At 38.7% G+C, this 25,240-nt stretch overlaps 1 protein-coding gene across 3 annotated transcripts in view; it reads right to left on the bottom strand.

The window, feature by feature from the left end:
* Positions 1–23,335, bottom strand: part of CRY1 (cryptochrome circadian regulator 1) — a 93,395-nt gene extending 70,060 nt beyond the window's left edge. Inside the window, exon 1 of one of the 3 annotated variants that reach the window (XM_053895633.1) lies at positions 22,316–23,335. In XM_053895633.1, coding sequence (XP_053751608.1) covers positions 22,316–22,473 — 158 coding nt within the window. In that variant the 5' untranslated portion in view covers positions 22,474–23,335. The remainder of the gene's footprint in view (positions 1–22,315) is intronic. The other 2 variants (XM_019446690.2, XM_019446691.2) reach the window with 2 other exon arrangements.
* Between the last annotated feature and the right edge of the window lie 1,905 nt (positions 23,336–25,240).

The following is a 25,240-nucleotide window of genomic DNA, read 5'->3' as shown; positions in this document are numbered from 1 at the left end:
AAAAATTTCACAGCCAGCAAAAAAAACAATCCAGTGTAGAAGAAAGCAGAACACAAGGTAGAAAAATCTGCCAAAAAGACCTGTAGCTTCAGATAAACTTAAAAAGAATATCAAATCAATTAAGTGCTTGAACACAAAAATGATAAAATAACAGAATGAGATAAAAAGATTATAGAGCTAAGAAAAATAAAAACCAAAAGGCCCTTAAAGAATAATTAGAAACTTTCAGAAAAGAGCAGAACTACCCACCTCAGTATAACCAAATGTAATCCAATCCACCTCTGTATAACCAAATGACTATGACATGTAGGGACTATGAAAAGTAGATCACAATTTAAGAGAAAAACAATGAAATGACTGAAACCATAAAAAGATAGGAAATTCAAAGCCAATACAATTAGTAAACTCCAAGTAGTGAATACAACAAATGCAACAGAAAAAATATTCAAAAATATGTTAGAAGAAAATGTTCCTAAAATAGGGAACTGAATCTGCCAAATGTGAGTGGATATTTTGCTACTGAAGATTAAAAATCCAAAACAGGTTAAAAATATTCAGCTACATACTGTCTATAATAAACATACAAAAAAATAAAAGCAAAGATATAGCAGACAAATCAAAACAAAGAAAAAGCAGGAATGGCAACATTAGCATCATACACAGGTAAAAAAAAAAAAAAAAAAAAATTCAATGCAAGAAAGAATAGTCAGCAAACTATAGCCCAGGGGACAAATCTGATCATGGCCTGTTTTTGTATGGCCCACAAGGTAAGAACAACTATTATATTTTTAAAAAGTTATATTAAAAAAAAAAAAAAAGAAAGAAAGAAAAAGAAGAATTTAAGACAGAGACTATATGTGTGGCTTACAAAGCCCACAACATTTACTATCTAGCCCTTTAAATTATTGACCCTAGGGAATGCAAACTGATGCAGCCACTCTGGAAAACAGTGTGGAGGTTCCTCAAAAAATTAAAAATAGAATTACCCTATGACCCAGCAATAGCATTACTAGGAATTCATCCAAAGGATACAGGAGTGCTGGTTCATAGAGGCACATGTACCCCAATGTTTATAGCAGCACTATCAACAATAGCCAAATTATGGAAAGAGTCCAAATGTCCATCAACTGATGAATGGATAAAAAAGATGTGGTTTATATATACAATGGAATACTACTTGGAAATGAGAAGGAATTAAATCTTGCCATTTGCACAACGTGGTTGGAACTGGATGGTAGTATGCTAAGTGAAATATGTCAGAGAAAGACAGATACCATGTTTTCACTCATATGTGGAACTTGAGAAACTTAACAGAAGATCATGGGGAAAGGGAAGGGAAAAAAATAGTTTCAAACAGGGAGGCAAACTGTAAGATTTTTTATCTTAAATAGATAACAAACTGAAGGTTGATTGGGGGGAAGTGGGGAGAGGAGAAAATGGGTGATGGGCATTGAGGAGGGCTCTTGTTGGGATGAGCACTGGGTGTTGTAAGTAAGTGATGAATCATGGGAATCTATTCCTGAAACCAAGAGCACACTGTATACACTGTATATTAGCTAACTTGACGATACATTATATTAACAAAATTATTGACCCGAAGAACAACGGACTATAATTCATAGTTCAGTTAGATACAGGAGGCCTCTACATGTTAAGGAAACCAGACTCTTATCACATACAGACATTTTTCCCTTAGCATGCTGTCATCAGACTTTCTTTATGGTGATACTGGCAGGTACAACTTTTATTTGATTATCGAGTTGAATTTACCAATTTTTTCTTTCTGGTTTCTGGATTGCATCTTACAAAGACATACCTGCTTTAATGGTAATTTTTAAAATTTCCATGAAATCTTCTTTTATAAGTTTTATAGTTTTGTTTTTTTATATTTTAAAGCACTGAGATGCCTGTTATTTATTGTAGCTTTCCTGAAGCCTTTCTAGGAGAAAAGGAATAAAATCTATACAGCAGAATTCCAGACTGCAGACTAATATGGAGAGGGAAGTATTGGAAAAGTTTAGGGAAGAAGAGGAGGAAAATAAGCAGGATTCTATAGAAACCTTGAAACTGACTGAATGATAACTGATATACGTTTGTTGCCTCTTCTTATTGGAAAGCTTCAAACTGTATTCTTTGTTGAAATGTGAAAGAATGTTCTCAAGGAAGTTTCATGGGTCATGAACTGGTAACTTACTATTTCACTCCTCCTTCATACCTCATTTGAAAACAAGAGTTTAGGCAGAAAATAAGATCCAATCACAAATCTCTCTGTATCTGAATTCAAGTTACTATTTGGTGTTGTTATCTCTTTGTTGCTATTGTAAATAGGATTTCTCTTCTTAAGGTTCAAACTGGTTGTTTACATATGGGGTGTGGGTCAGCAAACTGGCTCAAGGACCAATCCAGCCCACTGCCTGCTTTGTAAATAAAGTTTTATTAGAGCACAGACATGTTCATTTGTTTACTGTCTAAGGCTGCTTTCATGCTACAGTTGGGTACTGTGGCAGAGACTTGTTTAGCCCACAAAGTCTAAAATATTTATCATCTGGCCCTTTACACAAAATGTTTTCAAACTCTGATGTATATGAAAGCTATTTATAGTTTGGGGTAAAATTCACATAATATTAATCATTTTAAAGTGTGTAATTCAGCGGCATTTAGTTCAATTCATAATGTTGTGTAATCATTACCTCTAGTTCCAAAACATTTTCATCACCCCAAAGTGAAATCCTGTCCCTATTAAGCAATCACTCTCCATTCTTCAAGCTCCCTCCCCCCGACTACCAGTAATTTGCTTTCTGTTTCTATGGATTCACCTAGTTTGGATATTGTATATAAATGGAATCCTATAAATATGTGATCTTTTGTGTCTGGCTTCTTTCACTTAGTATATTGTTTCACACATGTTGTAGTGTGTCTCATTTCTAAGGCTAAACAATATCCCATTGTATAGATATATTTTATCTATTCATCAGTTGGTAGACATTTGAGTTGTTATCACCTTTTGGTGATTGTGAATACAGCTGGTATCCCCTGCCATGCTCACACTCTGTCTCTCTCTCAAAAATAAATAAAACATTTAAAAAAAAAAAAAAAAGAACACTCATTCATTGCTAATGGGAATACGGACTGATTTGGCTATTGTGGATAGCAATCTGGCATTTCCTAGTCAAACCAAATATAGGGCTACCTTATAACCCAGCAATTCTATTCATTTGTATATAGGTTTCCAAAGAAATCCTTACACAGAATCATGTACAAGGATGTTCACTGCAACACAATCTGTGATGTCAGGAAATTGGAAATAAACAGGTAGCTATCACTAAGGTAACAGATAGGTAAAATGAGATAAATGTCTCACAAAGTATTTTGCAGCTATTAGAAAGAAGCAATAGATTAGAAGTACCAGCATGACTAGATCTTACTATTTTAGTGCCTATGGGGAAAAAGACAGAATGAGACATACAATGCAATAACTTTTATGTAAATTTAAAAATCAGTGCACACAAAATAACAATACTTATTTTGCAAGAACACAATCACAAAAAAATAAAATACATTAGAATATAAACAATGTAACATACACTATACAATTACTTTCTGAAAATAATATAATATAAACATATTAAGACATTTATTCATGGGGGAAGGGAAATTCAAATAGATAAAGAACTAAAGAAAGAAAATAAGACAGAGACTTCACACAAACCAATGATGATAATTTGTCTTGAACAAAGGATTAGTTTAACTTCTGCACCTAAGGTTAAGAAAAACTGTACCCACAACATCACTAAGTTCCTTTATTATTAGTAACATTTTTTCAGTTGATTCTGGGTATTTCATGCGTATAACTGTATCATCTAAAAATAGCAGTATTTTACCTTCTCTTCCATTTTTATACCTCTTAGACTGCATTATGTAGCACCTCTAGCACAAAGATAGCAAAAGTGATGATAGCAAGCATTTGTACCTTGTTTTCAATTTTATAGAAATTCTTCCAAAACTTACTCATTAAGTATGGTGCTAACTTCTGAGCTTATTTTTTATACAACCATATTAAAAAGGTAGCCTTCTATTCCTGCTTAGCACTAATTTTTATTAGGAATAAAAGAGCATGTGACCCTTAATCTCAGGATTTTGAGTTCAGGCCCCATGTGGGGAGTGAAGCCTACTTAAAAAAACAAAAAGAAAAGAAAAGAAAAAGAGAAAAAATCTTCTCAGGATCTATCAAGATGCTCTTGTGATTTTTCTTTGATCTATTAGTACAGAGATTTATGTTAATGTATTTCCAATACTGAATTATCCCTGCATTTTCAATATGCATGTAAAGTGTATTTTTAAATATGATTTTGTGTTCTATTTGATAACTGTGTACATTTTATCCTAAATAATATTGGACTGTAGTTTCCTCTCCTTTTACTATGCTCTAGAACAATGCTTTTTATAGCACCAAAGTTACATATTCCTAAAAGTTTTGTAGAATACAGCTACGGAACTATCTAAGCCTGATGCTTTTGTACAAGTAACTCTTTGACAATATTCTGTATTCCTTCTGTAAAGAGCTGTGCTTTCAAAAGATTAATAAAGCAGAAAAGCATCTGGCAATCTAAGAATCAAAGAAAAGAGAAAAATACAAATACCTATTAGTAATGTGAAAAAGAGACTATAACAGCAATTCTAGTGATAATTAAAAGAATAGGGCATACAACTTTGGCAATACATATGAAAATGTAAAACTAAGATTAAATGGTAGACATTTTAGGAAAATATGAATTATCATTAAATTACCAAACTGACTTAAAAGAAAACCTAAAAAAATTAATAAACACCAATGGAATTGAAAAGTACGACAAAGGTGATCTAAGGAATTGTTACACTGCAATAAACAGAAATCTATACTAAGTCAAGCAAAAGAAAAAAAAAAAAGAAAAAGTATTAGGAGAATACTGGAGTATCTATTTCATGGAACCTGTGCTCAAAGAGCACAGTCAAACTAAGGGAGTCTATAATTTTAGGAACCCAGGATTCGTGCTCCTTTTTTGGAACTGAATGGTCTCGTTTGTTCCTTTCTACACACGTGCCCATTTTTTCCCTTTCTACAATCACCTTCCTGTACTAAGATTCCTAGTTTGTTATGTCTGCTCAAGGTCAAGGCCCAATACCAACCAACTAAAGTCTCTGTGTACCTTTTTGAAACTTCCAAGTTCAAAACTGTCATAGCTTGGGTCAAGTATCAACTCTACATCCAATAAACTGTCCACAGAAAAAAGAGGAAAAATAAGAGTACAGTCATAAGCTACTAAAATAAAAGCTAAATTCATCTTTTCAGTAAGGGTTCTGATGTGGGCAGTTTAATGTGTGAACTGGGCAGATACCCTGAGATATCTACAAAAAGAATCTGCCTCCTCCCAAAAGCCCCTACCCAAAATACTTTATGGGTGAATTCTAGCAAATCTTTATGGAACATAAAATTCCTGTTATTTATTCTGTTAAAGAGCACAAAAAAGATACATAGTTATTTATTTTACAAGGCTAACATGATCACATTATCACAAACCTAACAAAATTAACTCCCAAAGCAATGTTCAATGAATTATTCACATTTTTAAAAAATATTTACTTGGGGAGAGCACAAGCAAGGGAGGGGTAGAGAGAGGGGGACAGAGGATCCAAAGTGGGCTCTGAACTGACAGCAGTAAGCCCAGTGTGGGGCTTGAACTCATGAACCAGGAGATGGTGAACTCAGCTGAAATCAGAGGCTTAACCAACCAGGTGCCCCGAATTATTCACATTTTTTAACACAGATGCTAAAGTTTACATGTAAACATGCACACATATTCGTATGCATTCATGTTTTCATATTTTTAAATTATTACCAATAGTATAATTCTTAGGAGTGATATTAGAGATACTTTCTTCACAATGTTTGAATTCTTTAGTCATTCTTCATCAGAAAAAAGTCACATTTTGAAAATTAAATAGCCTAGAAACATACTATAAAATATTAAAAATTCAGTGTATGGTGAAGATAACAGTTCAGTAGGGATATTAATCAGTAATATTGGAATGACGGACCACCATTTTGGGGAACATGACCCTTATGTGAGGTAAAAGAAGTAAAAGCTCAACCTCAGTGTCAATATAAATTCTAGAAGAATTTCTTCTAGAAGAAATTCTAGAAGAAAGATTTGTACGAATAAATGAAAACATAAGTGTATTAGAAAAGCATGTATATAAATATTTGTATCACCTTTGGTCACCTTTGGATGGGAAAGGCCCTTTGAAGCTTATTATTAATGATATAAACCATAAAAGTTTGGGTACAAAAGTTTAACATGCGTATTTTCAAAAATCACTAAGACTGCCATTTCTTTTCGTCTTTTCATATGTCCCTGTTTCCGTATTCTCATAATTTTCCTATTTTTAATTATCTCACAAATGATTATTTCCAATTATACATATACATCTAGTTCCAATTTCCCTTCCTAGTTTCAGTTCCTGTTAAACAACTGTACCTGGATATCCTACCATTACCTTAAATTTAATACATCTTAAACGAAGCTTATCATTCTAACCCCCAAACTAGCTCCGTCTAAATTTGTCTCCATTTCTGTGATCTCAAGACTTGGAATTACCATTGTTGTCTCATTTTCTAAAACCTCCCGTATATGTCCTTTTTAGTTATTCCCCTTTCACTGATTCAATCTTTGCCTTTTACTCCTATTATATGACCCAAAGTTATGACCCTCATTACAAAAAAGAGCAACACTAAACCCTATAAAAAAAAAAGACATTTTAACCCTAACGTGAGAATTGACTACCCATCACATGTTAATACCAATAAAAGGACTAGCCGGGACATTCTCCAGTACATATACACTATAGCACAGTAATTTAATATTAAGTCATTCTATTTATAGCCTTTTAATTCCTGCTGGCTTATAATACTTAAAACAGTAAAATTTAAAAATACCACAAATGTCATCAAGATATTTAGTTTGTTGTTATTGTTGCTACTGAGGCGGTAGAAATGGAATAGGATAAAAATGGCAAAAGTAATTAGAGTCAATAGAATCCCATTTTTAAAATAGCACTTTTCTTTCATCTCTAGGACACCTTAATATCCAATTAAAACTAATATGCAATCCAAACCAAACAAAAATATGTGAGAATTAATTTTAAAATGTCACAATCTTAAACACCTGATGTTACATCTTTTATATTGCTAATAATTATTTTTCCCATTACCATCACAGAAATCATACAATCCCTCCTAATCCTCTGTAAAACATACAGGGCCAACACTGACTGATAGCCAAGACTAATTTTAGCTTGAGAAAAGCAGGCTATTGCTTTCCAGCACATCTAATTCCTGTTTCAATCAGTTAAAGTTGTAGACCTGATGGGCGCCTGGGTGGTTCACTCAGTTAAGCGTCCGACTCTTGATTTTGGCTCAGGTCATGATCTAATGGTTGTGTGTTGAGTCTCACACCGGGCTCCATGCTATCAGTGAGGAGCCTGCTTGGAATTCTTTCTCCCTCTCTCTCTAACCCCTCCCCACTAGTGCTCTCTCTCTCTCTCAAAAAATAAACATTAAAAAAAAATTGGGGCACCTGGATGGCTCAGTCAGTTAACTGTCCGACTTCAGCTCAGGTCATGATCTCACCATTGATGGGTTCCAGCCCCACATCGGGCTCTGTACTAACAGCTCAGAGCCTGGACCCTGCTTCGGATACTGTGTCTCCATCTCCCTCTGCCCCTCCCCGGCTCACGCACGGTCTCTCTTTCGCTCTCTCTCAAAAATAAACATTAAAAAAAATGTTTTTAAATAAAAAATAAAGTTCTAGGTATGTCAAGAGCCAAACTTGCTTATGTCAGCTGAACTTCTTGTAATCACGTAATTAAATTTTATGCATACTCATTAATTGAGTGTAAAAAGAAAGCATTTTTTTGGTCAAATCACTACGGTGTACATCTGAAACTAATGTGACACTGTGTTAACTATACTTCAGTTTTGTTTAAAAAAAAGCTGTTTTATTGAAAATTAAATTGTACATTTCAAAATGGTTCAAAAAAAAGTGAATCACTAAAAAACTTTATTACCTGTGAATAAGATGCTTAAAATAGACCATAAGAAAAAAATGTACTAAAGAAATTTTGCACTCAAGTTTGTTTCACAAGGGTCTTTAATGTTTTAATTAACTTTAAAGAAAATAATAGGCAGTATCAGACTGTGGGTGCAATTCATGCATGAAGGCCAACATGAAACTCCAATGAAATCAGCAAAACAATATTCATTTATATATTCAACCCACAAGTACATGTTGAATACCTAAGTTAACTTTTTGGTCACAGTAACTTTTATATTCTTAAAAATTACTGAATAATCCCAAAGAGCTTTGCCTTATAGGTAATATCAACATTTATGTGAGAAATTAAAGATGAGAAAATTTTAAAACATAAGACTACACCAGCACACATTCCATTAGCCATCACAGCAATAATGTCATTACTTATCATGTAGCTTCTAGAAAACTGACTGTATACATGAAAGAGTGACAGTTAAAAAGCCAAATAATGTCTTAATATTACTATGAAGGTAGTTTTGGCTTCAAAGAGTCTCAGGAATCCATAAGCATCCCTGGACCAACCCCTGAGAACTGCTATCATAGGGTTGAAGAGCCAATAACTGAATAATGAGGAAGCAACATGAATCAGAACCTCTTTTGAGTAATTTGGTGGAACAAGACAATAAACAAGTAAATCAATAAATATATAATTTCAGGTAGTGATAGATGCCATGAAAAATAAAACAGGGCAAGGAAACAGAAAGGGAAAAGTGAGAGATATGTAGGAGGAGCAGGGGCAATGACTTTACATAAGATGGTCAGAAAAGGTCTCTCTGAGAAGGGCTAATGAAGGAATGAGCCTTGCCAAGGTCTGAGATAATAACATTCTGGGTAGAGAAGCAGAAAATGCAAACACCTTGGATGCCATGGGAAGATTCTGAGCATAGAATGATTTGACCTGATAAAGGTTTTTAAAATATTCCTCTGGCTTCCACATGGAACAGGCTGGGAAGGTAGGTATAAAAATGGAAGTAGAGAAGTTAGGAGGCTATTGCAACGTCCTGAAAAAAATGTTCCTAGTATAACAGCAATGGAAGGGTGAGATCTGAAAGGATATGAAAGTTATTTTAGAGGAAAAGCTATAATTGCTGAAGGACAAGACATAAGGTTATGAGGAAAAAAAGAAATGAAAAAAAAAATGACTCCTAGGTTTTACAGAGCACCAAGGTGAATGTTGCCATTTATTGTGATTTAGGGAAACCATGAGAGGTGGGTAAGATGTGGGCAAAATCAAGCTTAAGATGCTTATTCAGAATCTGAATAAAAACACTAGATATGTAGGTCTGGAGCTCAAGATAGACAGGCCAGGGCAGGAAATACATAAGAAATCATGACGTATTCAAGTATGTGACTAGGTGAGATCACCTAAGGAACAGATGTGAATAAAGAAGTGAGCTCTGGAATTTCGCCTTACAGCTAAAGATTTCAAATTAATACACACTTATGTATGTGTTCTTTTTTACGCTTGTCTTTTTCAAATAACTAACTGCAGTTCCCAGTGGTATTAGGGCACTTTTGGTACCTCCCTTTTCATATCGAGACATAGACTCAAGAATCTCCTTCATCAGAAGTATTCTGGAAACTTCTGGAACTCCTCTTCTCTCAAAGCAGTATCTCACTCCCTCCTTCCTCTCATCCCCTTCTTCACACACACTAACCATCTCTACTCTTTATTCTTCCCCCAGGGTTGTCTCTCTTCAGTGCTCCCAAGATTTGCATATTTCTCCAGAGGCCCTATTTTACATTCTAATTATTTGTCCTTTAATGGTATGAAAGTTTCCTTACGGGGCAGGACCCCTCACTTTCATCTTTGAGTCCCCAGTGCCTTGCAAAGTGCCTGTCAGAAAACAGGTTCTTAATGAATGCTTCCTGAATGAATAAAATGAAGGGCCAATGACCTACGCAAAGTCAGTCCCATTGCTACTTAGTAGGAAAGCAGGGATTAGAAACTAGGTTTTCAGACAGCCAGATAAACTCACTTCAGTCTGTCATTCAAAGAACACTACATTCAGGTGCCATGTTATCTATATATTTTATTTCCTATTTATCATCCTGTCATAACTGTAAGTCTGGTGATGTGCCCAAAATTCACCTTCCTCAGCCTGTCCCGAATCTGTGCAACCAACTTATGTCTTACCTTTCCCATTAAAAACTCTCTTCATCAATCCCTCTATCACTGCCCTCCTCCCCCACACCAGCCACATATACAAACTCAGTAATACCCTATACAATCTGCTTTCTGATCTCACAACTACACTGAAGCTACTCTCTGTTTACCAAAGGCCTTTGTAACAGTTAAAGTATAATTTTCAAAATAATAAAATCATAATCTCATAAAAATATTTTAAAAATTAAATGAATATATGGCAAAGATTTGATTTAACTCATTATAATGAATGAAGAAACCAGTAAAGATGTTAAAACTGGTTCAAATGAGAATCTGGCATATAGAGATTTACACTCCCCATGGTACAAAATTAATTTGCATGACATGAACAGGAATAATTTGCATTCGTATGGACAGGAAACATTTGTTTTTTTATCTCATTTTTTTTTATTATATGAAATTTATTGTCAAATTAGTTTCCATACAACACCCAGTGCTCATCCCAAAAGATGCCGTCTTCAATGCCCATCACCTACCCTCCCCTCCCTCCCACCCCCCATCAACCCTCAGTTTGTTCTCAGTTTTTAAGAGTCTCTTATGCTTTGGCTCTCTCTCCCACTCTAACCTCTTTTTTTTCTTTTTTTTTCCCTTCCCCTCCCCCATGGATTTCTGTTAAGTTTCTCAGGATCCACATAAGAGTGAAAACATATGGTATCTGTCTTTCTCAGGAAACATTTGTTCTATTATCAGCTTTCTTTTTTTTTTTTAATGATCATTATTTATTTTTGAGAGAGACAGAGTGCAAGGGGAGGGCGGGGCAGAGAGAGAGGGAGACACATAATCCGAAGCAGGCTCCAGGTTCCGAGCTGTCAGCACAGAGCCCAACGCGGGGCTCAAACTCACAAGCTGCAAGATCATGACCTGAGCCGAATGCGGATGCTTAACCAACTGAGCCACTCAGGCGCGCCCCTCTATTATCAGTTTTCTATATCTTAACTTTAAAAAAAGTGTTTTTTTCAAGTGTAATTAAACATACAGTGTTATATTAGTTTCAAGTGCACAATGATTCAACAATTCTATACATTTCTCAGTGCTCATCAAGATAAATGTACTCTTGGGGTGCCTGGGTTAAGTGTCTGACTTCCGTTCAGGTCATGATCTCAGTTCCTGGGTTCGAGCCCCACGTCAGGCTCTGTGCTGACAGCTCAGAGCCAGGAGTCTGCTTTGAATTCTCTGTTTCCCTCTCTCTCTGCCCCTCCCAAGTTCACACACACACACTCGCTCGCTCTCTCTCTCTAAAATAAAATAAAATAGGGGCACCTGGGTGGTTCAGTCGGTTGAGCATCCAACTTTGGCTCAGGGCATGTTCTCATGGTTCATGGATTCAAGCCCCACATCGGGCTCTGTGCTGACACCACGGAGCATGGAGCCTGCTTTGGATTCTGTCTCCCTCTCTCTCTGCCCTTCCCCAACCTGAGCTCTCTCTCTCAAAAAAAAAAAATAAATAAATAAAAATAAACAGACTTACAAAAAATTAAAAAAAAAAAAAAGTATACTCTTCATTCCCTTTACCTATTTCACCCACCCCCAATTCCACCTCCCTCTGACAACCACCAGTTTCTTCTCTGTATTTGAGTCTGGTTTTTTTTGTTGGCAGTGGTGGTCTCTTTTTCCTTTGTTCCTTTGTTTCTTAAATTCCACATATGAATCTAATCATATGGTATGTGTCTTCCTCTGACTTATTTCACTTAGCAGTATACCCTCTAGGTCCAACCATGTTGTTGCACATGGCAAGATTTCACTCCTTTTTATGGCTGAGTCAAATTCCAGTGTGAGTGTGAGAGTGTGTGTGTGTGTGTGTGTGTTTGCATGCGTATCACATCTTCTTTATCCTTTATCTATCAATGGACACATGGGTTGCTTCCATATCTTGGCTACTGTAAAAAAAAAAAAAAATGCTGCAATAAACATAGAAGTTCATACACCTTTTTGAATTAGTGTTTTCATTTTCCCTGGGTAAATATCCAGTAGTGGAATTACTGGATCATACAGTATTTCTATTTTTAATTTTTTGAGGAATCTCTATACTGTTTTCCACAGTGGTTGCACCAATTTGCATTCCCACCAATAGTCCACAAGGCTTCCTTTTTCTCCACATCCTCACAACACTTGTTTCTTGTGTTTCTAATTTTAGCCATTCTGACAGGTGTGAGGTGATAATCACATTGTGGTTTTGATTTGCATTTTCCTGATGATTAGTGATGTTGAGTATCTTTTTATGTGTCTGTCGACCACCTGTATGTCCTCTTTGGAAAAACGTCTATTCAGGTCCTCTGACCATTTTTTAAAGCAAATTGTTTGGCTTTTTGGTGTTGGGTTGTATAAGTTCTTCATATATTTTGGATACTAACTCTTATCAGATATACCACTTACAAATATCTTCTCCCATTCACTAGGTGGCCTTTTTGTTTTGTTTATGGTTTCCTTCACTGTACAAAAGCTTTTTATTTTGGTATAGTCACAATAGTTTAATTTTGCTTTTGTTTCTCTTACATAAAGAGACATAATCCAGAAAAATGTTCCTACAACTGATGTCAAAGAAATTACTGCCTGTGTTTTCTTCAAGGAATTTTTTGGTTTCAGGGCTCACATTTAGGTCTTTAACCTATTTTGAGTTTATTTCTGTGTATGGTATAAGAAAGTGGTCCAATTTCATTCTTTTGCATGTAGCTGTTCAGTTTTCCCAGCACCATAACTTTCATCTACACTGTGCCTTTAACCCTTTTTATAAAAAATTGTAAAACAGTCTAGGCAATCAAGGACAAAAGTACATATCCCTAAATCAGAATAATATAATTTCTGGAGGGTTCTCTAGGTCTAGGAAGGTCCACTGCTCATCATTCAAGACACGCAGTCATTTCTTCTACCCATTTCTAAGTTGTTGACAATTTTTCCTAAAAACTGTCAAAACTCATCCTAACCTGCCTTCTTCAGCACAATGAAGAAAAATACTTGCCACCTTTGGTTTCCATAATACAGTACTCACCTGGTTTCTCTTCTACCTCTGACTGATTTTCTTCAGTCCCCTTCACCAGTTTCTATTCATCTTACAGTATTCACCAAGATTTTGGTGCATCTTATTCTATTCAATATCATCAGTCATGCTTTGTCTATTAATTATATAGGAATTATTCCCATATCCAGAGTTCTAACATCTATAATCCCCAAACTTGAACTTCTATTTTCTCCATTTCCCATGTTGATATCTTAGCAGTACCTCAAATTCATTGATGACCTGAACTAAACTCATTCTTTTCCTAATCTAAATATGGTCTATTCCTGTGTTCTCTGACTTAATGTCTAACTGTCAAAGAGGTACAAAGGATGAGAATCTTTCATTCTACTGGCTCTCTGAAACTGCCTTTCTCAGACAGTCACCTAAACTGTCCATTGTACCTCTATAATCACTCTCTTGCATCTTCCCCTTCGTCATACACTTTTCCCTAATTAAAGCCTACATTATCTTTCAATGGACTGTTGATAAAGCCTCCACACTCAGCTGCCAAAGTTGTATTTCTTCAACAAATTTTTCTGACTTGGTCCCACCTTCTGATCTGAGTTCTTAAATAATAGGCATCTACTGTTTTAGGGCACCCACTTACTTTCTACTCATTCTACTTCAGTAACTCCAAAATTGAGTCCACCTGTGAGGCATACAACTGCAGCTCAGACAGAGGCTCACAATGACTGGTTCATAAACTGGTCCAAACAGAGCCACTGAAGTGCCACAGACTTTTGCTAAGATTTCCGGGGGCTGAGCATATGCTTTTTACTACTATAGCTGCTACTGTTATTGCTATATTTTACCACCAGAGGACAGCCTGAGAAGCCAACCCAGAATAAGCGAAGTTTGGAGATACAAAGAGGGAAATTTGGTCCTGGGGACATCTTCTGAGTCCTAAAACCAACTCATGTCTAAATCCACTTTCCTTTGGATTGTTCAATTACATTTGTCAATCAATTCTCTGTTTAAGCCTATTTGAGTCAGGCAAAACTATCCAGAGTACTAAACCAAAAGAGTACTAAACAGTATCTCCTGTCTTTTCATGCACCATATGACTCAGTTATGAAATTTTCTTCCCTCAGCCTGGATGGAATTCTCTTCCTGCCATTCTGTGTTTGTTAAGATCCATCTCATACCTCAAGGCTCAGCTCAAATGCCTCAGTGAAGCAATCCTCTAAGGCTGGAAAAAGAAGCAAAAGACTAGATTACCCAGGGATTTTAAACTATGCTATGGCTTTCTGAACTTTAATCTAAAGGTAAAGAAATGTCATGAAAGGATTTTAAAGAGTAAAGAACACAAACAGATTTACAATTTTAAAAGATCACTCCGATTGCTGTATAGAGAATGAATTAGAGAAGGGCAAGGGGGACAATGATTCATAAACTACTCAAATTAGGCCAAAAAAATGATAGTATGAGCTAAAGTGACAGTGGAGATAGAAGAATGTATTTCTGTGACTATTTTATTTTTGGATAAATCCCTCTCCATACTGTAAACTCTCTGAGGACAGAGAAATTATCTATTGACTTCCATTTACCCACAGAAATTAACAAAGTGATTGACACACAACAGAAATTCAAATATTTGCTTAATAAATTAATATATAATTAATAATCCCACCTGCCAATCGAGCAACTGGGCAAATAGTGTTATTATTTATGAAGATAGGAAACACAGGAAAAGTCAGTTTGTTTTTGAGACAGAGATAATGGAGAAGATGATCTTTGTTTTGAACAAGTTTAAGATAATATAACACAATCAAATAGGCAGGGAATCTATATATAATGGATATATATCTGGGGATCAGAAGAGAAATATGAGCTGAAGATGCTGATTTGTGAATTCTGGGCAAATGAATGGTAACTGACTTTTCAAAGAGAGATGAGATTGCCTACGAATTATGCAAAATGAAAAAAGGGTGGAGATCACAGACCTCAGGGGTATTTAAGGGTTGAACAGAGGGGCGCCTGGGTGGCTCAGTCGGTTAAGCGGCCGACTTCGGCTCAGGTCACGATCTCGCCCTCCGTGAGTTCGAGCCCCGCGTCGGGCCCTGTGCTGACAGCTCAGAGCCTGGAGCCAGTTTCAGATTCTGTGTCTCCCTCTCTCTCTACCCCTCCCCTGTTCATGCTCTGTCTCTCTCTGTCTCAAAAATAAATAAACGTTAAGGGTTGAACAGAAAAAGAGAAGTCAAGGAAGAACACTAACAGCTCTGGCAGAAAAAACAAACAAGAAGAGGATCCTCTAATTAAAGCAAAGGGAAGAAGAGGAAAGTGTGGTCAAATGTGTGAAACAGTAAAAAGTCAAGGAACTGGGAATGCAAGCTGGTGCAGCCACTGTGGAAAACAGTATGGAGGCTCCTCAAAAAACTAAAAATAGAACTACCCTACAACCCAGAAATTGCACTACTAGGCATTTATCCACGGGATACAGGGGTGCTGTTTCGAAGGGACACATGCACCCCCATGTTTATAGCAGCACTATCAACAATAGCCAAAGTATGGAAAGAGCCCAAATGTCCACCGATGGATGAATGGATAAAGAACATGTGGTACATATATACAATGGAATATTACTCGGCAATCAAAAAGAATGAAATCTTGCCATTTGCAACTACGTGGATGGAACTGGAGGGTATTATGCTAAGTGAAATTAGTCAGAGAAAGACAAAAATCACATGACTTCACTCATATGAGGACTTTAAGAGACAAAACAGATGAACATAAGGGAACGGAAACAAAAATAATATAAAAACAGGGAGGGGGACAAAACAGAAGAGACTCTTAAATATGGAAAACAGAGGGTTACTAGAGGGGTTGTGGGAAGGGCGATGGGCTAAATGGGTAAGGGGCACTAAGGAATCTACTCCTGAAATCATTGTTGCACTATATGCTAATTTGGATGTAAATTTTAAAAAATAAAAAATAAAACTAAAAAAAGAAAAAAGAAAAAGAAAAGTGTCAAAGTTCAAAAAAAAAAAAAAGTCAAGGAATGAAAAGTTTAAAAGCATACTTTGGATGAAAAGTGTTTTGATGGAGTAGGTGCAGGTGGAACCAAGACTAGTTTGGAGTGGATTGAAGGATGAGTAGAAGATAAAGAAATGAAGTAAGCCAGTATTAGACATCTTGTTCATGAAATTTGGCTACAAAGGAACTAAGAAACACAGTTACAGGAGAGGAATGTACTCAAAGGGAGATTTTTGTTCCTCTGTTGGTTTTCCTGCTCTTACTGAGCTCTTATAGCATGTTTAAGTGCTGATTAGAAGCAAACCAAAAATAAAGAAAGGATGAAAGAGGGGCTAGGTGGCTCAGTTGGTTAAGCGTCCAACTTTGGCTCAGGTCATGATCTCAGGGTTCCTGTGATCTAGAGCCCCTTGTCAGGTTCTGTGCTGACTGACAGCTTGGAACCTGGAGCCTGCTTCAGATTTTATGTCTCCTTCTCTCTCAGCCCCTCCCCTGCTCATGTTCTGTCTCTGTCTCTCTCTCAAAAATAAACATCAAAGAAAGAAAGAAAGAAAAGGATGAAAGAGAATAACGAAAAATGAGATTCACAACATCAAAACATCTATATCTATCTATATAGAGAGATATAGATACATAAACATCATGTTGTACACCTTAAATATATACATTTTTGTCAACTATGCCTCAATAAATCTGTAAAAAATGTGAGCAGTTTTTAAAATGGGGTATAGCTGAAGAGACTGGTGAGTTTAAAATACACATTAGCATCAAAGTTAAATGAAGTAACTGTCTCACTCCTAAACCCTAGACTTAAAGAAAATTTTAAAATTATTTATCAAATGCCTACGGTGTAAGAGAAACTATGCTAGACACTGCAGAGAATACAGCTCTTCCCCCAGATATCTGCAGAGCCTTGATACTTCTCTTTCTTTAGGTCTCTGTTCTCACATTCTGCTTTATTTCTCTCCACTTTTTACAACCTGACATATTATATTTGTTTTATTGCCTGTTTCTCCTCCTAGACTAGAAGCACCTCAAGGGCAGGGACTTTCTCTTATTCACTGTTGTATCCCCAGTACCAAAATAATGCCTGCCATAAATATGAATGAAAAATAAATTTTTGATTGAATGAAATGGTACCTTCTCTTCAGGAAGAAGAGTTGCAATCTGTTAAATGAAAAATAAGTGAATATGAGGACTATATAATATTTAGAAATTAAAGAAATAAATACTATGGTGATGTGGAAAGCAGTATCAAAAAATGGCATAAGAGTTACAAGACTGTAAAGCATCCCAGACAAGGTGATATAAACAATATTAAGGAAAAGGTGGTTATGTGGACTGGACCTTAAAGGGGTAAATAGATTCTTTTATGTGTACAATTCAATGATTTTTTAGTACATTTAAAGAGTTGTACAACCACCAACTTCTAGAACATTTTCATCACCTCAAAAAGAAACCCTGTGCCCCTTAGCTACCACCTCCCAACTCTCCCAACCCACCTAGCCCTAAGAAGCCACCAATCTACTTTGTCTCTATATATTTGCCTATTTTAGACATTTCAAATAAACATAATCAAATAATATGTGGAATTTTGTGACTGGCTTCTTCACTTAGCATAATGTTTTTAAGGCTCATCCATGCTGTAGCATGTATCAGTACTTCATTTCTTTTTATGATTGAATTATACTCCATTGTATAGATACACCATATTTTGTTTAACCATTCATCAGTAGATGGCCATCTAGGTTGTTTCCACCTTTGACTATTACAAATTATAAATTATGAACAATAATAGTCCTGTGAATATTCATATATAAGTGTTTATGTGGTATAATTTTAATAAGAGATAAGGAAGGAATTGGAATATTCTATTCTTTTTTTTTTTTAAGTAGTCTCCATGCCCAATGTGGGGCTTGAACTCACAACCCTGAAATCAAGTCACACGCTCTACCAAATGAGCCAAAATTGAAATATTTTAAATCATTCAATCCCAAATATGACAAATTCAAGATAATGTTTTCACTGATGAGGCAAAGTGAATTTTCATAAAGCTTCATTTATTAAAGTCAAAGGACTGTCCTTTATTTTGCAACAATGTCCTTCTAACTTTCTTTTTAAATATTAAAGCATCCTTTTTAAACAAAATGATGGCAATATTAAAAGGTAGTTTTGTTAACTTACTTAGGTAAAATAAACTTCATTAAATCCAAAAATCTAAGAAATGCTGTTGACTGAAGGAAATGGCATAAAGGAAAGAAGGTAGAAACCCACAAGAGAGCCCGAATGCCAAGCTAAGGAGATTGCACATTATTCTATGGTCAGTAAGGAAATGCATAAAGTTGTTTAAGTATAAAATTACTGACTCCTAGATGTCATTTCATTCAACAAACAGTAACTGAGCTACAACTATATGAAAAGCACTGAATTCAGTGCTATGAGAACTGACTAAATAAAACTCTGTCCTTGCCTTTTTATAACTTAGTCTTTAGAAGACAAAAGTCTCTCTATTCATTATTTACATCTCTACCCATTTTTTAGAAAGGGCAATATGTAGTAGTTAAAAAAAAAAATCTTTTAAAAAGGAAAATACGGGACTATTCTACTGTGCTTACAAGTTTTATGTCACTCCCTGACATAATGTGAGTTGCTGGGTGTACAAAGATAAGCAATATATAACCCCTATCCTTTTTTCAATTTTTAAAGAATGTTTATTCATTTATTTCTGAGAGAGAGTGTGAGCAGGAGAGGGGGAGAGAGGGAGGGAGGGAGGGGGGGGAGAGAGAGAAGGAGAGAAAGAGAGAGAGAGAGAGAGAATCAGAAGCAGACTCATGGCTCTCTGAGCTTTAAGCACAGAGCCCAATGCAGGGCTCAAACCCTCGAACCAAAACGTGAGATCAAGAGATCATGACTTGAGCCAAAATCAGAAACTTAACCAACTGAGCCACCCAGGTGCCTCTATAATCCCTATCTTACAGAAGCTTACGGTCTAGATTTTATAAACTAATCAAATGATCTAGAAGAAACGACAGCAAACATTTAATTAGATATTATTCACCTAGGGCTTTCAATTTAGTAGCAAATAACAAACAAGCCCTTACTACTACCAATCACATTTTAAGCATTTTACATTTGTTAACTAATTTTTTAATCCTCTTTAACAATGTTATGAAAAGGGTCTTAGAACCATATTAACATATTATTAATACAATAAAATATATTACATTTATCATCTTTTCCCAGAATCTACTAATCAATTCTGCTAATGAGCGTTTTTACATACAGTTGCTGTATCATTCCCATCAGCACACCAAAAAAATCTCTTGAGTTCACATCCCAATCCAGGCACCATGTCATTTTTTGATCCCGTTACAGCAAAACTCCCTAAAAGAGCTGTCTGTATGAGTTATCTCCCAAATTCTCACCTCTCAGCCTCTCTTGGAAAGCCTTTGCCTCTGACATTACTTAAACCACTCCTAGTCAAGGCTAAAAATTCTAAATACAATTTTTAGTTTTCAGTCCTCATCTTACTTGACCTATCAGCAACACCTGACGTAGGTAAAACACACTCTTTGAAATACTTTCTTTACTTTGGCATCTAAGACACCATACTCTTCTGGGCTTTTCTTACTAGATATTCCTTCTCAATCTCCTATGTAAATTCTTCCACAACTCCACAATTTCTACACATTAGAGTACCCAAGGCTCAGTCCTTGGACCTCCTCTGTTTTCTATCTACACCCACTTTCTTTTTTTATTTTTTTTTAATGTTTAATTAATTTTGAGAGAGAGAGAGAGAGACAAAGTGTGAGCAGGGAGAGGGGCAGAGAGAGAGGGAGACACAGAATCCAAAGCAGGCTCTAACCTCTGAGCTGGCAGTTCGGATAGGAGGCTCGAACTCACAGACAGTGAGATCATGACCTGAGCCAAAGTCAGGCGCTTAACCAACTGAGCCACCCAGGCGCCCCTACACTCACTTTAATGTTCTCATATAGTCTCATGTTTCCACTAGACTGTGACTTCAACAGGGTTAAGAATGTTTTAGCTATTTTTGTTAACGCCAAAAGCCCTGAATGTAAAGCGATGTCTGACATATAGTAGGTGCATGACAAGTATTTGTTCAATGAATGGATGGATGAGTAATGGCTTTAAATATTATCTACCAACTGATGACTCTCCAATTTATACCTCCTGCCTGTAAATCCATCCTGAACTCCAGATTATCTCCAACTGCTGATCTGCCATCTCCATTTGGATGTGTAATACACATCTCCAACTAAATCGAGTTCGAAAGAGAACTCCAATCACCCTTCCAATGGCTTCTGCAACTGACTTCACTTTCTTGGTCAAGTACAGCTTTATCCTTCTAGTTCCTCAAACCAACAATTTTGGAATTATTCCTAATTCCTTCTCTTTCTCTCGTAACACACATCCAATCTGCCAAGAAATACTGCAGATTCTCTGTTCAAACTATACTCAGCATTTGACTACTTCTTACCTCATCCAACATCACTGTGGTCCAAGTCATTATCATCTCTCACCTGGATGAATGCAACAGCTTCCTGTCTCTTGTCCACCTTCTCCCCCCCAGTTCAGTCTGTTCTCAGAACTATGATCACAGAAATTTTTTCAAACTTAAGTTAAACTGGGGCACCTGGGTGACTCAGTCAGTTGGGCATCCAACTTTGGCTCAGGTCATGATCTCATGGTTTGTGAGTTTGAGCGCTGCATCGGGCTCTGTCCTGACAGCTCAGAGCCTGCTTTAGATTTTGTCTCCCTCTCTCTCACAAACTAAATAAACATTAGAAAAAAAAAAATTAGGTTAAATTATGCCACTTCTCTGCTCATAATCCTGCAATCATTCCCACTTTGCTTTGAGCGAAAGCACAAATATTGACAACTCAGCCTGGCCCTATCACATCTCTGACCTCAACTACTAGCACCATTCAGTATTCTGATCCATTTATATTGCTTCTTGTGCTGTTTCTTCCAAAGGTTAACCACATTTTCCCACCTCAGGGCCTTTTCCCTCACTGCTTTCCCCTTGCCTGGAACGCTTTTCCCTTAGATATCTGCAATTACCTGTTTCATCACTTTGCTCAATTGCCACCTTCTCTGAGTTCTTCCTGATCACCATACTTAAAATACAACAATAATCCCATCTTACTGTATTCTTTATCCCCTTCCTCTGCTCTGTATTTCTCCACAGCTTTAATCACCACCCAATACTATACCTGTGAATTTCTGGCACGTGTGCTCTGAAGGATAAGCATTTTTGTCTGTTTCATTCACTGCTATATCCCTGGTATTTAAAGCAGTGCCTGTTATAATGTAGGTGGTCAATAACCTATCTGTTAAACAAATGCTTTCATTTCCACGGCGGGGGGGGGGGGGGGAGGCTAACAATCATCTAACCTGGTATTTCAGGGAAAGATCATAAAGCTTCTCTAAGATTTCTTTCAGTGCTCTGATCCCTAGAAGGCTTTATACTTTGCCTAGAAAGAAAAACTGTGCTTTGTCTAGTCAACCACAAGGAGGAGTTGAGAGGAAGAGCTGAGCAAAGGGAAACCAGATAATGTTTCCCTTGCTTTTCCTACGGCAACGTCAAGGTGGAAGAAAAGTGGATTTGGAGGTGCCTGTACTGAATGATTTTCTTCACACTAGGAGTTACCTAGACGCACACACACGTTAACACCCAAAGCCGCAATCCTTTCGAATGCCACAAAGAGGCCAAGAAAAGCAATCCGTGGGCCACTGCGAACTGGGTGTGTGTGTTTCCCTCCACCGCTAAGAATTCCCCGTAAAATCAGGGGAAGAGTTCCCCTTAGTGCAGGGGCATGCAACTCACACATGAGGGCCAGGGTGTTCCAGGCTGCCAGCACTCTCCGGCCAGAGAACTATCAAGTCAATTCTATCTAGTACTCAAGACGCCCTTAATTCTAAAACAGCCCAAGTACGGCCGCCCCAGGTCTAAATTCTCAGATTCTGCCCCCTGCAAGTCAAGTCCTGATTCATTAAACACCGAAACCCATTTCTCACGGGATTCCGACTCACCGCCACCTGTTGATGCCCACATTGGAGGAGCCGGCGAACCAGGGGTCGAGGATGTAGACGCAGCGGATGGTGTCGGCGCCCTGAATGCACTCCTTCAGGGCCGGGTTGTCGTGAAGCCGGAGCCCCTTTCGGAACCAGTGCACGGCGTTCACCCCCATCCCGGGGGCGCGGCGGGCGGCGGTCCTTGCCCAGTTCCCCCAGCGAGAAATTCAAGGAAGGAAGGGCCGGCTCATAACCCACACCTCCGCTTCCAGGGGAACCGCCACACCCAAGGAGTGGGGAAAGGGCGGCAGAGGGGGGAAAGGAAAAAATGAGTCCGAGGAGGGGACCGGAGAAGGAAAGGGCGCTGGAGGCGCCGCTGGAAGATGAATGGAGGCTGCCCAGTCAGAGGAGTCCGGGCGTGACGCCCTTTACGAGCCAGAGCCCGCCGCAACCGCCGGGACAAGGCGCATCGCTTCAAGGGCCTCGGACCCCGGGGCGTGAGCACGTTCCACGAGCCCGAGCCTCCACGACAGCCCCGGACGGCACCGGCAGCCCCGGGAGGTTCGTCACGGAAACCTCGCCCCACCGAGGCGGCCCCTGAGGAGAAAACGGCCCGCCTAAGGCGAGCCACCGAGAGGGACGAGAGGGGATTCAGCCACAGTCGGCCACGCTGTCTCTCGGCCCTGGAAACAGGAGTGAGCTCGGAGGTGGCGGTCGAGGCCGCTGGACCGTTGCCGGCCGGTGACCGGTTCCGAGGCTGCCCGGGTGACTCCGCCGCCACCGCCGCGTCAGCGGCCTCGGCCACGCCCCCGGCTCCTCATTGGAGAGGGCGCTCCCCACGTGACCCCCGGCACCTCACGTTTCTGAAGTGTGTTTACTACAGCGGCACTGACTGAGGAATCGGCTCGCGATTAAGTCGCTTCTAGGGGGCGGCAGCTGCTTGACCTCGAAGCTGTCGACCCTCTCCCAGTCGCGAGGCTCCCTGCCTCTTCCCCTTTTCTCCGCCGACCGGTCACCTACAAGCGCCCGCGGTGACCACAGGCCCCATGTGAGGGAAGGCTTAGCCCCGCCCCCGGAGGCCGTGAGCGTCCCCTATTGGCTGAAGCGACTTGAGACCCGGATGAGCACGGGGATGCGGGGAGTTCGCGAGCGCGCGCTCGCCTCGGATGGCGCGCGTGCGCTCTCGCTGCGTTCCAGAGGGAAGGAGGGCGCGGCCGGCGGTCCGGAGCGCGCTCTGGGATACCTCCCGTAGGATCCCGGGAAGGCCTGAAAACAGTTGAGTGTCCTCCAAGAGTCGGCCAGAGAGGCTGGCGGGGAGTGAGGGCAGGATGAGTTGGAAGAAAGAGAGTAGGAAGCTCTGTTAGACTTCAAGCCCAGCCTTGTGCTCCAATCCAGCTTTGGCCAAACAACCCTACTTTGGAGTGTGTGGAGCTGGCGTACCCCCCATTCTTCTGGCCCGCGTGATGCGGCACCCTGGGACGTGTTCTGGGGAATAGGAGCACTGGGCAGGGCGGAATACCTGAATACTGTCTATGCATCATCAACCTGTTAGCCCTGATTTCTTACCTTTAGTGTGGGTAACCAAGCTCTTCATGAAGGGGCCTTTGTCTACCTTTCTAGCGACGGTGAGCATCAGGCCATGTCATTCCTTTCCACATCCGATGCCCTTAATGTTCATTAAACGTTTACTGAATGAGCCAGACACTGTTCAAAGTGCTAGAGGTACAGAAAAGAAATAGGAAAAAATCTCAGCCGTGGTGGAGTTTACGATGTGTCTCTTAACCTTTACACGTGCTATTTTTTTCCTTTGTAAAATACTCTTCTTTAGAATTTGCTGTTCACCACAGCAACCTTTGAGCTACCTCATATATTTCTACACATCTCTTTAGACTCAGATGAATTACTACCTAATTTGCAAAAATATTCCTGTTATCCAGAGCAGATTTCGGATGAATACCCATCTCCCCGGTTGTGTCTCTGATACATTACTTATCATACTATTGTGAAGATTAAATGGAAAGTACCTACTTTAATAGCTAGTAGGAAGTATATGTTCAATAATAGTATTTATTATCATAATAATGTGTCCCCAATTTCTTCTAAACTGTGGCTTCTCAAGGACAGGGTGTCTGTCCAGTTTGTTTTTTGCATCATCAGTACCCAGTATAGAGCCTGACACATGCTTTCCAATGTTTATTGAATGAATGAGCGAATGAATGAATGCTGTCTGCCACCAATGTGTCAGACAAGGTCCAAAGGAGGAAGATACGGCAGTTGTTACAGGCTGAGTTGTGTCCTTCTAAAATTCATATAACCCCTCGTACCTGTGAATGTGACTTACTTGGAAATAAGGTGTTTGCAGATGACGAAGTTAAGATGATGTCATTAGGGAGGGCCCTAATCCAATACGACTAGTGTCCTTATAAAAAGGGGGAAATTTTGGGGCGCCTGGGTGGCTCAGTCGGTTAAGCGGCCGACTTCGGCTCAGGTCATGATCTCACGGTCCGTGAGTTCAAGCCCCGCATCGGGCTCTGGGCTGACAGCTCAGAGCCTGGAGCCTGTTTCAGATTCTGTGTCTCCTTCTCTCTGACCCTCCCCCGTTCATGCTTTCTCTCTGTCTCAAAAATAAATAAACGTTAAAAAAAAAAAATTTTAAAAAAAGGGGGAAATTTGGACACAGAGACACCCACACACAGAGAGAATGCCATTCGAAGATTGGAGTCATGATGCCATAGGCCAAGAGCTATTCAAAACTAGGAGAGTGTCCTGGAATAGATCCTTCCCTAGCACCTTCGGAGGGAGCATGACCCTGCTAACACTTTAATTTCAGATTTCTGGCCTCCAGAACTATGTGATGATAAATTCCTGTTGTTCTAGGCCAGTCTTTTTGTGGTACTTTGTTATAGCAGCTCTAGCAAACTAATACAGCAGTAATGTAAATTC

The sequence above is a fragment of the Panthera pardus genome, unplaced genomic scaffold, assembly GCF_024362965.1.
Source record: "Panthera pardus isolate Hobbes unplaced genomic scaffold, ASM2436296v1 HiC_scaffold_6, whole genome shotgun sequence".
Lineage (NCBI taxonomy): Eukaryota > Metazoa > Chordata > Mammalia > Carnivora > Felidae > Panthera > Panthera pardus.
Note: the sequence above shows the minus strand (reverse complement) of the source record. Positions and strands in the feature narration are given on the sequence as shown.